Source organism: Vulpes lagopus, chromosome 16, assembly GCF_018345385.1.
Source record: "Vulpes lagopus strain Blue_001 chromosome 16, ASM1834538v1, whole genome shotgun sequence".
NCBI classification, from domain to species: Eukaryota; Metazoa; Chordata; class Mammalia; order Carnivora; family Canidae; genus Vulpes; species Vulpes lagopus.
The window spans coordinates 30,981,606-30,996,903 of NC_054839.1; the positions used below are offsets into that span (position 1 = coordinate 30,981,606).

The 15,298-nt window shown below is 33.5% G+C and overlaps 1 protein-coding gene across 1 annotated transcript in view; it reads left to right on the forward strand.

Annotated features, from left to right (window-relative positions):
* Positions 1 to 15,298, forward strand: part of MYCBP2 (MYC binding protein 2) — a 262,243-nt gene that overhangs the window by 131,793 nt on the left and 115,152 nt on the right. The window contains exons 32-39 of the mRNA XM_041731051.1: positions 442 to 663; positions 3,887 to 4,078; positions 6,482 to 6,688; positions 7,722 to 7,853; positions 9,667 to 9,845; positions 11,857 to 11,999; positions 13,473 to 13,573; positions 14,266 to 14,484. Of these exons, the coding sequence (XP_041586985.1) occupies positions 442 to 663; positions 3,887 to 4,078; positions 6,482 to 6,688; positions 7,722 to 7,853; positions 9,667 to 9,845; positions 11,857 to 11,999; positions 13,473 to 13,573; positions 14,266 to 14,484 (1,395 nt within the window). The remainder of the gene's footprint in view (positions 1 to 441; positions 664 to 3,886; positions 4,079 to 6,481; positions 6,689 to 7,721; positions 7,854 to 9,666; positions 9,846 to 11,856; positions 12,000 to 13,472; positions 13,574 to 14,265; positions 14,485 to 15,298) is intronic.

The window sequence follows — 15,298 nt, forward strand, 5'->3', positions numbered from 1 at the left end:
GTAGCTATTCATTATGTGCATTAACATTAGTGAAATGTTATAGTAGTACAGAATTACAATTTAAATCAGTTATTATTTGAAGAAAGTAGTTTCAGTGCCTGTTTTTTTGGACATGACTTAGATATATACCGATTGGGGCTTTTCAGTGTTGTTCATTAAGCATAGTGCTAAAGAGAACTGTGATTCTAGGGATATATAAAGTTGTTGATTGAAGAATAGGAGACTGATTTTTCTTGACAATATTTAATTCTCCATCTTCATTGGGTAGTAACTTAAACAATTGTGTTTAAAAGAATTGATATAATTAAATTCCATAACACAACCATTAATGCTATAAAATTTTGGTATAATTTTAAAGGTTGTTTACCTTTTATATAACCTAAAATATGGATTATGCTGATGCCATATTTCTTTGGTGGTGCATATTTCTGTTTTTAAAAGGATATCCAAGAAGCAAACTTCAAGACCTCAAGTAGCCGATTGCTTGCAGCTGTTATGTCAGCTCTCTGCCACACTTCTGTGAAGCTGACTTCTATCTTCCCTATTGCATATGATGGAGAGGTACTACTACGATCAATTGTTAAACAAGTTAGCACAGAGAATGATTCAACACTAGTTCACCGGTTTCCCCTTTTGGTATCACATATGGAAAAACTCAGCCAGGTAGGTGTTTTACTGAAGTATCTTTTATACCGAAGCAATAAAAACACAAATGAGGGCCTATTTAAGTTGGTGCTTATTCTTCAATATTGGCATTTACCAAATAACTATGTGTTTCATAAGAAGAGCTAAAATTCAGGGGGAAAATTTTCTCATGTTTACCTATAAATCCTCATTTTTTTCTCTAATTCTTTTAATTTTGAATGAAACCTAACCTATAAAAAAATTTGAGAGTTATGAATTCCCATATATTTGTTATTTGCCAAACCATTGAAAGTTGCATATACTATAAGCTAACTTTTATATTCTAATATTTTAGATTGCCAAGATAGAATTCCAGGGAAACAAATCAACTTTTGAAACTTTTTCCGTAACATGTTAGTGTGTTAAAATAAATATTCTAAAACAGTAGTCACAGTACCAACTGTTTCTGGTTTATTAAAAAGCACTATAGAGAAAAATTAAATATACAAGAAAACCATATATAACACTGTCAAGTTGATGAGAAGTACTCTTTAAAATGAAAGCCAAAAAGAAGCGGTAAAATATGTACAATAGTTATTCTAATTCTTGTACAGTAGCAATTTTCTGTTGACTGAAGCAACACAAATTATGTGAAAAATGTGACATATAGAATGAAGGACAGTAGTAGAATGGGAAGAAAATTTGCAATTAATATAATACCTTTGTAGAATTACCATAGAAATCATAAGGGTAAATATAAGAGGGACTTTAGAGAGTAAGGCAGCATGGGAAGAATTTCAGCCTTACTAGAAATTAAATGTGAATGAATTGAGGTACTGATTTATTTGTAAAAAATTAGGAAAAAATTAATTTTCTTCTCTTATGAAGTCCTAAACTGGTGAGACTCTGAGGAGACCCTTCCTCCCTCTCCCCCCACCCCTGTGCTTTCTCAAATAGTAAAATCTTCAAAAAAAAAAAAAGTTGTTTTACATTTTTAAATTAGAAAATCAGAAACTAAAGTATATATACTTTGGTATGACTGTGGTATACTATGATGACTGTGTAAACTATGTCTGCAAAAGGTGTATTTATTTTGTAATATTTATGTAATACAACTTTGAAAGAGAATACTGAGAAGTGAAAATAACGCTTAGGTGATAAAGTTATGGGTTTTTCTTTTGGAATTCACTTTAGTGTTGCAGTGTTTTCCTTAAAAGTATAGTAAAATTTAAAAATATTTAAGAATTTTCAGAACTATAAACATTTGGAAATTATTAATAATTAATAGTATATTTGTATTTCTTTGTTAATATTTTATGAAGATAGTATGTATCCTTCTCTTAGTAAGTATTACAGGATTCTACCATTTGTGCATAGCATAATTTAATCTTTATATTTAGATTTTTCCCAGAATGTTAGGATTTTAACCATGCTTCTGAAAATATCATTGACTATATTTTTATGCATATTCATGATGATTTTTCCAGATTAAATCATCAAGAGTGAAAAAATTCCTAAGTAAAAGGGAAATACCTCAAGGCTTTGCTACAAATTACCAAAATGCTCTCCAGAAAGCTAGTGTCAGCTTGCATTCCCCACCACTGGTGAATGAATTCCTTTTTCTAAAATTTAAGTGGCTAATGATGTGCATACATGTATATATACATATATTTTTTCTTGATTCTTCAACTAAAACATTGACACTATTAACTCCATTTTGAGATTATATGGAAAGCTTCTTGTATTAATCCTGTTAGTTACTAATTAGAAACAAAGTGAGTATAACTAAATAAATAACACTGCACTCATCCCCTTAATAAAACCTTTCCAAGGTTATTGATTATGGAGTACAATTGGGGATTGAGTTTCATCCAAAACTGATTTTCTGAGAAGTTCCAAAAAATAAAGTTTCTGGAGAATCAAAGTGATATAAAGGGTAGAAGAATTATAATTTTAACAAAATCAAGAATTGTTTATTTTAAAGCCAGGAAAATTAATTACAGAAGAAATTGATGTGTTATGGTAATCTTATTCAAATGGTAATAGAAATAATTTAAAGTTGGAAGATTATCTCTAAGTGACTTTTTGTTCAGCCTAAGATTGTACATTAAGAAAGATGTATAATAATGTTCATGATGATTTTAACTGAAAAGTTACTTAATTTTCTGTCGTGGATTGAATGTTCACTCATTTACGTATTTGATTTGTCTTGGGAAGACTGGTTAAAGACTCTCTTCTACCTTGAGATTTTTATGACAATGAAATCTGTTGAATTTGTTACATATGTTACATCTCATACAGCAGTCTGATATGTAAGTATTGTGGGGGAACTTGCCTACTCGGGGCAACCAGGTGATTTTGATAACAGAATCATACAACTGTATGCTATTTTGCAGAAGTTGATTTTGCAGAAGTTGAGGCACTATGAAGAAATTAGAACTAAATCCCAAAATTGATTTGCTAGTCCACAAAAAAATTGTAAAGGTCATTGCTCACAATTGGTGCCCTCAGGAAATCAGATGCATTTTGCTCCCTGTCCATAGGGGGCTAACAGATATCAAGGATGGAAAAAAAAAAAAAAAAAGATAACTAGTGTTCATGCTGGATATCAATTAATCATCCTTTCTTGTTTCTGGGGGAAAAATGTATTTTCCCCTTGGTCTTTAATGAGACTTTATAATTTCTTATCTTGAAAATTTTCCATAGGTAGGGGTCGAAATTTCTTATCTTCACTTAGAAAGTCAAGTATGGTATAAAATGTAAAACTGCACAAGAATATTTGTAGTAGAGTTCCATATTTTTATTACATGCATATCCAGAAGGAATTTTACCAGAAAATAGACTTGTACAGATTATTTCTCTCAATTGCTTTCCCTCTAAATATACCAGAAATAATTATCTTAGATTGGAATCTTGTCCTCTAAAAAGAACTTTTTAGGTAGGAGTGTTTTTCTGTTATACACAATTGTTATTGAGAAGTTAAATAAGACAATGAGAATAAGTGAAAATGACTCAAAGCTAATAACCAAACATGTTGTAGAGATGTACTTTTATGATACACAGAATAATTGAAAAAAGGACTTCTAAGTAAAAAGTAAATTAAGTGGCTCCGCATACAACTGAATGGATTTATAGACATAGAGTCAAGCCTGAATTTTAAGGGTGTCATCTAGAAAGATAAGATTTGCAGTTGAGTACTCACGTGAAGTAAAATAAAGTGTAGTATCTTGGAACTTTTTTTTTTTTTTTTCATGTATCATAGAGTGAAGAGAATATCTCAGGTATGACAAGCTTCCGTGAAGTTCTGGAGAAAATGCTGGTTATTGTTGTGCTCCCAGTCAGGAACAGTTTGAGGAGAGAAAATGAGCTCTTCTCCTCCCACCTGGTTTCCAACACCTGTGGATTGCTGGCCAGTATTGTCAGTGAACTGACAGCATCAGCCCTGGGATCTGAGGTAGTGTTATATTTTGAGACTGGATAATAAGCACATGTTTAAACTTTCCAAATTGTTTATTTTTTCATATATTTTGACTTTGTAGAAACTAATTTAATCCCATTTGTATTATTTTTCTTTAAAACAAAACAAAACCTTCAAGCTAAATTGTTTGGTTTTCCCTTCCTTATGCCTCTTCTCTTGCTTGCTCCCTCTCTCATGTTTACCCAAGATGACACAGTAATACAAACTGTATGTTTTCCACTAATATGCTCCACTGCACACCCTCACTACTATGTCCCAACAGAAGCAAAAATCATTCACATTGCTAAGTAATGAGTAATAGAAATGGGGCTACTAATAGTGAACACATGCTGTGGAGAAAGTAAAGAGGTTTAAACCTTTGGTATTGGGATCCCTGCGTGGCGCAGCGGTTTGGCGCCTGCCTTTGGCCCAGGGCGCGATCCTGGAGACCCGGAATCGAATCCCATGTCGGGCTCCTGGTGCATGGAGCCTGCTTCTCCCCCTGCCTATGTCTCTGCCTCTCTCTCTCTCGCTCTCTGTGTGACTATCATAAATAAATAAAAATTAAAAAATAAATAAATAAATAAACCTTTGGTATTGCCTACTTGACTGACACTAGACAAATAACATATGCAAAATGGACATTAAGTACTCACATTGGTATACAGCCATTAACAAAAAATTTTATTTTTATTTAATATTTTTTTAAGATTATTTATGTATTTATTTATTCCTGAGAGACACACAGAGAGAGAGGCAAAGACACAGACAGAGGGAGAAGCAGGCTCCATGCAGGGAGCCCGACATGGGACTCGATCCTGGGACTCCAGGATCATGACCTGGGCTGAAGGCAATGCTAAGCGCTGAGCCAACCAGGCTGCCTAACAAAAATTTAAAAGGATCAAATATTATTGTGTTTGAGAAAACTACTTTGAATTGGTTTAAAGTGCTTTTATATTTTTTAAAGTAACATTATTTTTAACCATTTCACTGCCCTACTCTGTTGTACAATTTATCTAAATGTTTTGACTGAATTTAGTGAATTTTTCTAATTTTTTCTGCAAAAAGCAGACAGAAATTTGGTTTTGAAAAATCACGTCATAATGTGAAATATATCACTTAAATAAATGTTTACTAGCTAGCATGTATTCAGCTTGCCAAATAACATCTTTTCTCTCTTTTATTATTCCTAGCCTTTACTTTTTCTTACTTATAGATTTATTTTAGAATCTATGCCAAATTCATCCATCCAGTCTATACTCATTACTGATTCATAATGACAGTTTAGCCTTAGGATTTCTGAACGATTACATGCACCTGTGCATATTTTAATATTTCTCCCTGGGAAGCATTTCCTTCATTTCTTTGTTAGCTTTGACTTTGGTGTAGGAGATCATTGAAGGCTTTGTCAGAAAACTTTAATTTGTTTTATTTTAGTTTTTGTTTTTTCACTTAGTCATTCAACCTATACTGTACCAGATCCTGGAAGATAAAGTTTGTAATGCATTAGTCCCCCTCAGAAGGTTACTATCTAGTTTTCCCCTGTGAACTCAACTTTTTTTTTTTTTTAATGGAAAAGAATAACCCAAATTGCAGGTACTTAATATACCAACTTGGAAGGCTCTAAAAGTCCCGGCTTAGACAGCCAATATTTCTTCACAGAGCAGTTTGAAATTCTTGCTAGAATCATAAACTTCAGTTTTCTTCCTCTTATCAGTCTTCCAATTTCTTGCAGCCAACTTAGATCAAAAGCAGGCTCTATAATTAAAAAATGGTTTGAAGCCAAAATAAGTTCACCGATCCTCTCTAATGAGCTGTAATTAGTGGGATTGTACTTGTGTATACATATTCAAATATTGAATGCCAGGTTATTCAGACTTAAGACAGAACATTTTCTGCAATTGAAGTCTCAGGAAAGTTACAGGTAAGGGAAGGGGTAGTCTGACTGCAGAGGGGAAACTTGATTCCACCTCTTTCTTGACCACCCATCTCTGAAATTCCTAGAGCTCACAGTAATGGAAAACTGTTGGTCCATAGCATGTTGGTGAAATTTTGGTATCTTTTTTCAAAGTTTGTGATGTATTCATTAATATGTTATGACTGCAGTAACTTACAAGTTTATAGTTTTAACATTATAGATTAAGTGAAACGTATCGTTTGCTATGACTAAGAGGAGAAAATACTGTCAAGTGATACTGATTCTGTGATTTTAGAATGATAAAATCTGGTTTTATTGCTGGGTAATCTCTGGAGCATATACGTTTGGGAAGGTTGACAGTCACTTTTTAAATGTAGGTTACTTTTTGGACTTCTTAGAAATTTGGGAGTAGTTTTGTTAAAGGTTTATTATTAACGCTCAGGTACAGACTACTGATGTGTAATTGCTTTTGTTTTTCCCAGGTTGATGGACTTAATTCTCTCCATTCTGTTAAAGCCAGTGCTAACCGATTCACAAAAACAAGTCAGGGAAGAAGTTGGAACACTGGGAATGGGTCCCCTGATGCAATCTGTTTTTCAGTAGACAAACCTGGAATAGTTGTAGTTGGTTTTTCTGTCTATGGAGGAGGTGGAATTCACGAATATGAGTTAGAGGTCTTGGTTGATGATGTAAGTACCACTCTTATCATGTTCATCTTGCTGTGTGGGGTTGTGTGTTAGAACCTACCTTTATCATAGTAAGGCTGCCCAAATCTTTGAGAGGTAGCTGATTAGTCATGGCAGACATGAAAGAAATTCAAAGAGATTAGTTTTGCATGATTGCTTATGTGCCATTCTGGATCACTTCTACCTTGTATTTTTTGCACTTTCATCTCTTCTCCAGAGGAGATGTTAAATGAAAAGATTAGAAATTACATAGCTGGGATCCCTGGGTGGCACAGCGGTTTGGCGCCTGCCTTTGGCCCAGGGTGCTATCCTGGAGACCCGGGATCGAGTCCCATGTCGGGCTCCCGGTGCATGGAGCCTGCTCTCCCTCTGCCTATGTCTCTGCCTCTCTCTCTCTCTCTCTGTGTGACTATCATAAATAAATAAAAATTAAAAAAAAAAAAAGAAATTACATAGCTAAGCCCCTGATTATAACTTCTGTATAATTTTTTTTTGCTATTGTAGTTTTTTAAGAAACAAGAACAATATTCAGATTGATATTATTACCTATACCAGTGATTAAAACAATTTTGTCATAGAGTGCTAGTGGATGATTATTAGTAGAGGTACTATTGTTGATTAAACTGTATCTTGCTATATTATCTAAATTATTTAAAGAATCTGAGCTTTCACAAAATTTTATTAAAATGGGACAGAAAGGTACCATATAAATCATTTAATAATAAATAGAAATCTGTCTGTATCTTGATTCTTTTTAGCAATTAATTTATTTCCCTATTTCATTAGGCTCTATAATTAGATTCACACTCTTCTAATGAAGAAGTAGGAATCTTTAAGACATCAAATGAAAAAAGCCCATTTAAATAATTTAGGTTGTAGAGTCCTCAGAAAATCAGATAAAAGTAAATAGTTTAGCATACCAAAGATTTTTTCTTCAGTGTGTATGGGGAAATGCTAATGGATAATTTTATATGCAAGAAAATAAACTGCTTAAAAACAATAAAGAATATGGTGGGTTTTGTTTTGTTTTAATTAGAGTGAACATGCAGGAGATTCAACTCATTCTCACAGATGGACATCTCTAGAATTAGTCAAAGGAACCTATACAACAGATGATTCACCCAGTGATATAGCTGAAATCAGACTTGACAAAGTTGTTCCTTTAAAGGTAATTTCAATTATGGTTCTTTTGTAAATAAGAGGTATTTAAAAAAATAAAATAGGGATCCCTGGGTGGCGCAGCGGTTTGGCGCCTGCCTTTGGCCCAGGGCGCGATTCTGGAGACCCGGGATCGAATCCCACATCGGGCTCCCGGTGCATGGAGCCTGCTTCTCCCTCTGCCTGTGTCTCTGCCTCTCTCTCTCTCTCTCTCTCTCTCTGTGACTACCATAAATAAATAAAAAAATAAAATAAAATAAAATAAAATAAAATAAAATAAAATAAAATAAAATAAAATAAAATAAGAGGTATTATTATGTAGTGAACTTAAAAAGTAATGAAAAATGTGGTACTTTAAATGTTTATAGAGTCACTACTGTACTCCTGATATTGTATTATATTATATTATATTTTTGCAAAAGGTCTCTTAAAATCTGGTATTATAGAAAGTATTGTTAGGTTTTGGAGTCAGATAGAACTAGCTTCAGATGCCTGCTCTTCCACATAGTAGCTCTAAGACATTGGACATCATTATTTAACCACTCTGGGACTTATCTGTGATTGGAAAGGAAAGCCCCTACATGGTAGTGTTGTTCAGATGAAATTAAATAATGGAATAAAGGGGCACCTGAGTGGTTCAGTGATTGAGTATCTGCCTTTGGCTCAGGTTGTGATCCTGAGGTCCTTGGATCGAGTCCCATGTCAGGCTCCCCAAGAGGAGCCTGCTTCTCCCTCTGCTTATGTCTCTGCCTCTCTCACTCTCTGTCTCTCATGAATAAATAAATAAAATCTTTAAAAAATAATAATAATAATGAAATAAAGTACTTGTTTCCCTGCCTAGCACAGTATAGAATCTCAGTAAATATGAGTTCCTGTCTTTCCTTCTCTTGTTTCAAAACTCACTTTTCAATAAAGTGGACTTAATAGAGTATTAACTATTAAAGTTACTGTTACTTTATATAAAAGTTGTTTATTCATATAACTTTATTGTGTAGCAGTAAATAAGTAGTAAGCAAAATAAATCTTACTTAATATTTACATTGAATGGAGTAATTCTAAATTCAATGATAAATTATTATTTTTATTATAGAGCAGAATTTTGGATAAGGTAAGTTCATCAGAGACATTATCAAAAAGAGTTTAGGTACCAAAAAACAAAAAATCTTCACTATGAAGTTTATATCATAGATCATAAGGCACCAGTGTCTGTATCTCATGTTTTGTATGCACAGTGTATCTTATTTGAGACAATTTTTGCTTATGAATATTTTTTCCCATTTCTCTCCACCTAATTCTGTCTTTAAGTGTCTCTTAAAAAAAATCTATGGATTCACTGTTATTTTTTTCCCACATTTGAAATTATTTCAAAAGTTAAACCCATCAAAGAAAAATGTTAGATTATGTTGTTTAAGTCTTTTGTTACAGTTAGTACTCTTTACCTTGTGGGTAAGAGTTGGAACTTACTTCAGACTACCTATATTCAAATACCAGTTCCATCTTATTAGCTGTGTAACTTTGAATGAGTTACTTAACTTCTCTGTGCCTCAGATTCCTCATCTGTAAAATAGAAATAGTAATAGTACTTACCTCATGAGATCATTTTAAGGATTAATTTGATTAAAGCACATGAAGTACTAAGTACACGAAGTACTTAGTTTCTTTTAAAATAAACATCAGTAGATGTTACTTATCTTTCTGTTTGATTCATTACAAATGTGTTCAATGAGATCATCTATAAAAATGCCAAAGGAATTCAGTATATTTGTCCAGGTTTTTTATATTCTCTGTACCTTATAAACATGTTTTACATCTTTATCGTGAAGGAAAATGTTAAATATGCTGTGCGCTTGAGGAACTATGGAAGCCGTACAGCCAACGGAGATGGAGGAATGACCACAGTCCAGTGCCCTGATGGTGTGACATTCACATTCAGCACATGCAGCTTGAGTAGTAATGGCACAAACCAAACCAGAGGACAGATTCCACAAATACTCTACTACAGGTGAGTGTGTGTGATTCCACAGTTACTCTACTACAGGTGAGTGTGTGTGATTCCACAGATATTCTGCTACAGGTGAGTGTGTGTGTGATTCCATAAATACTCTACTATAGATAAGTGTATGTAGAGACAAGGGGACTATCTTAAAGTGACAGAAGATGTACAGTTTATTACCAAGGTAAAAATGCTAAAGGCACAGTTATAATTATACATGTAACACCTTGCACATACCTGTGCTAATTCATGTAAAAAGATCTCATTTTAATAAATTCAGTGTTTACTATAAAGGGGACTCCTTTAAAATGTTTTTGTCATTATTTCTTTAATATCTTTGAAATTTTTATGTCTTGGGCATATGTGCTATTTGTTGTCAATTTTATAGTGTGCAGGCTGCAGTTTCCAATTTAAATGGAATTTATTAATTTCATTAAAAAATACCAAAAATTAATGATCCAATAAACTATCCAAGTACTAGTGTTGCCTTGATCCTGTGATCTAGTCTGTAGTATATTTTGATATCTGTGAATCCAGTTCTTGGGGTCCTAGAGTACATAATATGTTTCTTATCCATTCCCTGTGTAAATAGTACAAAAAGAGAAAGATAACAATTTGGAATTAAAAAATCTAAATATACATTTGTCACCTTATCTGAGTTTTTCTTTTAGTGAGTTAGCTAGAATCCTAGGTAGTGAGTACCATTTATTGTATCTACCCTCATCCTGACTTAGCCTTAGAGCACCAAGGTTGTGTATCACTTTCAGAGACTAGCTGCTTCCTCTTTTTCCTTCATAAACAGTCTGGGAACACTGGGCAATTAATACAAAACTGTTACACTGGATGTAGATTTTTCTCCTGCCTTTCTGCATGTGAAATAAAACAGAAATGGTAGGTGTTAAATAGCTTCCTGGTGGGGTGTTGCTGCCGAGATACAAGTGTTTTCTAGTGCTTTTACCCAATCGTGAAAAACTTTTTGTTACATAGCACCATGATAATCTCAAACCATGCATTAAAACCATATCATGCACAGAAGTTATATATTTCAAAAAGTTGGAGAGCCCCTTAGAAGCATCTGCTATCTAGACTTTCTTACACAGAATACAGTGTTTTAAATATTTATGTTTGCCACCAAGCTTTAATGCCTTTAGTTTTAAATTTAAAATTAATTAAATTTAGGGGCACCTGGGTGGCTCAGTGAGTTAAGCATCTGACTCTTGATTTCAGCTCAGGTTGTGATCTCAGGGTTGTACAGTCAAGCCCCATGGAACATGGAGTCTCCTTAAGATTCTCTCTCTCCTTCTGCCCTTCCCCCTCCATGTGTGCACACTCTGTCTCTAAACTTAATTAATAATTAAAGTAAAATGTTCTAAATCTGACCTTTTCTGACTCCCATAATTAACAGTTTAATCCAGACCATCACTGCTGTTCCCTGGGTAACTTTACAGCTTCTAACCAGCCCCCTCCTTTTGCTGTGTTCCTACTACAGTCAGTTCTGCACAGTACAGCCAGAGGAATCTTACAGAAATGTGCATCAGGTCAAGTTCTGCCTTTGCTCAGAGTCCTCTCAGTTTCCCATCCCATTATGAATTATAAGGTCTTACAGAGGTGTACAAAGCTCATATGATCTGCTTCCTGTTACCCTCCATGTTCCTTTCATTTCAGTCACACTTGTCTTCACTCTGTTCCTTAAACTTGCTGATCTTGTTCTTGTCTCAGCTTTTATCTTACTCTTCCTTTCACCTGAATATTTTCTCTCAGCTTTTTTTTTCTTTAATATAATTCAGGCTTTTGTTTACATATCAGTTCCTAAAATAGACTCTCTGTGGTCTTATTTTAAAATAACTTTATTTCCTTACTTTGCTTTATTTTTCTTTGAAGTCCTATCACTTCTTGAAATTATATAGTTACAACGTTAGCTTTTTTAACTTTAAGTGAGGAGCTCTAATCTAGATATGATAAGAGAGTTAGATCATGTTTTACCTACCATGTAAAATCTCATGTGTTACTCTTCTTAAAGGAGTGAATTTGATGGAGATTTACAATCCCAGCTTCTAAGTAAAGCCAACGAAGAAGATAAAAACTGTAGCAGAGCTCTCTCTGTGGTAAGCACTGTTGTTCGAGCCGCAAAAGACCTCTTGCACAGAGCTCTTGCAGTGGATGGTAAGACTTTTATTTTCTTAATAGTCATATTTTAGATTCTTTATTCTGTAACTTCTACACAGAGTTACTGAGAGGAACCATCTTACAGAATCCCAGAGTGTTTTATTCATTGTAGATCTGTACATACATATACATTCATTTTGTATAAGCCATACTCTCCATATGCAGGATTTTTAGAATGTAAAAACCAGTTACATTATACCTGTTACCTTCTTAGTTAATCTAATAAGAGAAAAACTCTTCATTAAGCTGAGTCTTTGCCTTATCCTTCCTTTAGTAGTCAAAAAGCATTTTGTTTTCTCTTTTAGGTGTGGTTTTCTTCCTATATGTCCTATTTCCAGTAATGATATCACCATTCACCCAAAGATCTGACTAATCCAAACTCACTTATCTGATTTGAGTTCTGTGAATTCTTCCACTGGCATCCCTCCAGTTTGTATTCCCCTATCTGTTCTTCCATAGTTCAAGCTGCCATGGTACAGGCATGTGTTTTCTTCCTCATGGATGGATAACATCCCAGCAATCTCACAGCCACCTTTCTCCCACTCCCCATCTAGTTACCTAGTCATCCTCTACACTGACAGCAGAGTTCATTTACAAAAAGATTCATTGCTATCCACCCAGCCTTACTGTTATCTACAACATTTGTTCCTAAGCCTAGTGTACACTTGGGAATCACCTAGTAAATCATCTGGGAAACTTGCTGAAAATAAAGAATATTTGACCTATCTAAATTAGGGGATTGGGTTGGGCTAGGAAACTGTATTTTTAAATAAGTGCATCCTATTCTGATGCAACAACAGATATAGAAAGAAGTATTTGGGAATAATTGGCCTTTAATGTAAAGGTCATCTCAACCTAGACTCAACTTATCTTTCCAGAATCATGCTCATGGATCAATGATTAAAATGCCCATCAGCAAGATGCTTTCTTTGGTAAAATAGAAGACGATATAGCTTAATAACAGCATTTTTGTAGTGTTTAATATGTGCAGGCATTTTTCTAAGCGTTTTACATATGTTAACTCCATCTTCGTAACATACAGTGAGGGAAGTACAGTTATTACTCGTTTGTACAGAGGAGTAACCTGAGGCACATATTAATTAAGTAATTAGCCTAATGTCATGCATATAGTCATGTGTGGTATCAACTATTATGGTTTAAAATCATGGCTATTACTGTAGGTTTTAATCCTGACTTTATCATTTATAGGTATATGATTTTGGATAAGTTATTTAACGTGTACCTTGATTTCCCCTTGTAAAAAGCAGAGATAATAAAAGTATCTTATTCTGAGGATTAATTGAGATGGCTTATGTATATAAAGCCCTTAGAATAGGGCCAGGTCTCTTACAAGCATTCAGTGTCAACTATAATTTTATTTTGCTCAAGAGAATAGAATATAGATTTAGTATAGAATATATACAATACAATGAAATTACCTTCTAACTATAGTTTTAATGACTTTTTTAGCTGATGACATTCCAGAACTGCTTAGCTCTTCCAGTTTGTTTTCCATGCTGCTTCCCCTTATTATAGCCTACATAGGACCAGTAGCTGCTGCTATTCCCAAGGTGTGTAATTTAATTCTGTAATTTTTTGTATTTTTTAAAATATCATTATTTTTAGACTTTGTATTTTTCCTTTATAAACACTTTAATCTTTGAAGTATCTAAGATACTTTGATATACTCGTCTATCTTAAAGATAGACGAGTTAAATGGTAGAAGTTATCAGTTAAATCTCTCTGTTCTTCATTTTGTTTATTGTATTACTGTGCTTACTTACTGGCTTTACATTTGAAGAATTTGGGAATGAGAAATTTACTTTAGAATTATGACATATAAGGAAAGTTTAAGTTAACTTACGTTATTGTAATTCAGGAAGTTGATGCCAAGTCTTTTTGGATAAGAATATCAATGTAGAAGGATAAGGGTATTTTACAATTGTGAAATAGTCAAAACATGGAGGAAATCATAAGCTATTGATTCTTTGGCATAATTAGATATTGAGTAAAACCAGTTTACAGCAGATTACAAAAAAGGCAAAGTGTTTAAAAGTATAGATGAGGTTATTTTCATATAACATCTAAGACATCTAAGGTAAATCTTTCTTTTCCAAAGGACAGAATTTTCTTTGAATGAAAACTTAGAGGAACTCTCAGTAATGTCCTTGGTAATTAGGGATAGCCAACAATTATAGTAATTAATAATTTTAAAGCAATTTTCACTTTTATTATCTTTTTTAATCATTTCTTTTTATACTAGGTGGCTGTAGAGGTCTTTGGCCTTGTCCAACAGTTACTTCCCTCAGTTGCCATTTTGAATCAGAAGTATGCACCCCCTGCATTCAATCCTAATCAGTCAACAGATAGCACTACAGGAAACCAGCCTGAGCAAGGCCTCTCTGCTTGTACAACCTCTAATCACTATGCTGTCATAGAGAGTGAGCACCCCTATAAGCCTGCATGTGTGATGCACTACAAGGTAGGCACTGATTCCTAGGCAGAGTTTAAATTTAAAACTTGGTTTGTTGTTTTATAATGATATCTTAAGGGATACTTTGCCTCTGTTTAGAAGTATAGTTTTTTTATAGTATTTAAATATAGAAATCAGCAGGTGTTTAGGCACTGTCAGATACACAAAAGAGTTTAAGATAGAATTTTTATTGTTAAAGCATATAGCTTTGGAGTATTTATGAGAATTGCTCTCATATTTTTTGCAAGTATAGTACAGTATGTAATGTTAAACTGCATATTATGTATTGTAATAGTGGTGGATATAAGCATTAAAATTTAAAGATCATATTTTTGGAACTGATATTTAAGCCATAACCTGAACTCCAAAAATTTGCATATCCAAAGTAGGATTTAAGATTCTCTAATATAAATTATGTAAAACAAAACCATATAAAACATTTTTAAATAGAATATTATTATAGTGTATTCCAGAGTCCTTCTTGCTTGCGTTTTAAATTGTATCACATAAATTGAGGAGAGGGAGTATTCATCTGCTTCATCAATTTAATTATAAGTTTTATGTGCTTGTAAAATATTCAGCTTTTTATTACAGACTATGGTAAACAAAAAAGGACAAACTAATATAGTCACTCCACTTACGCATCATTCCAGATTCAGTAGTTACCAACTCTTTAAAGTTTTAACTTAAATTCCACTTAGTTAACATATAGTGTAATATTAGTTTCAGGTATACATTATAGTGATTCAGGACTTCCGTACAACACTCATACTCCTCACAAGTGTACTCCTTAATCCCCATCACCTAATTTCACCTATCCCTC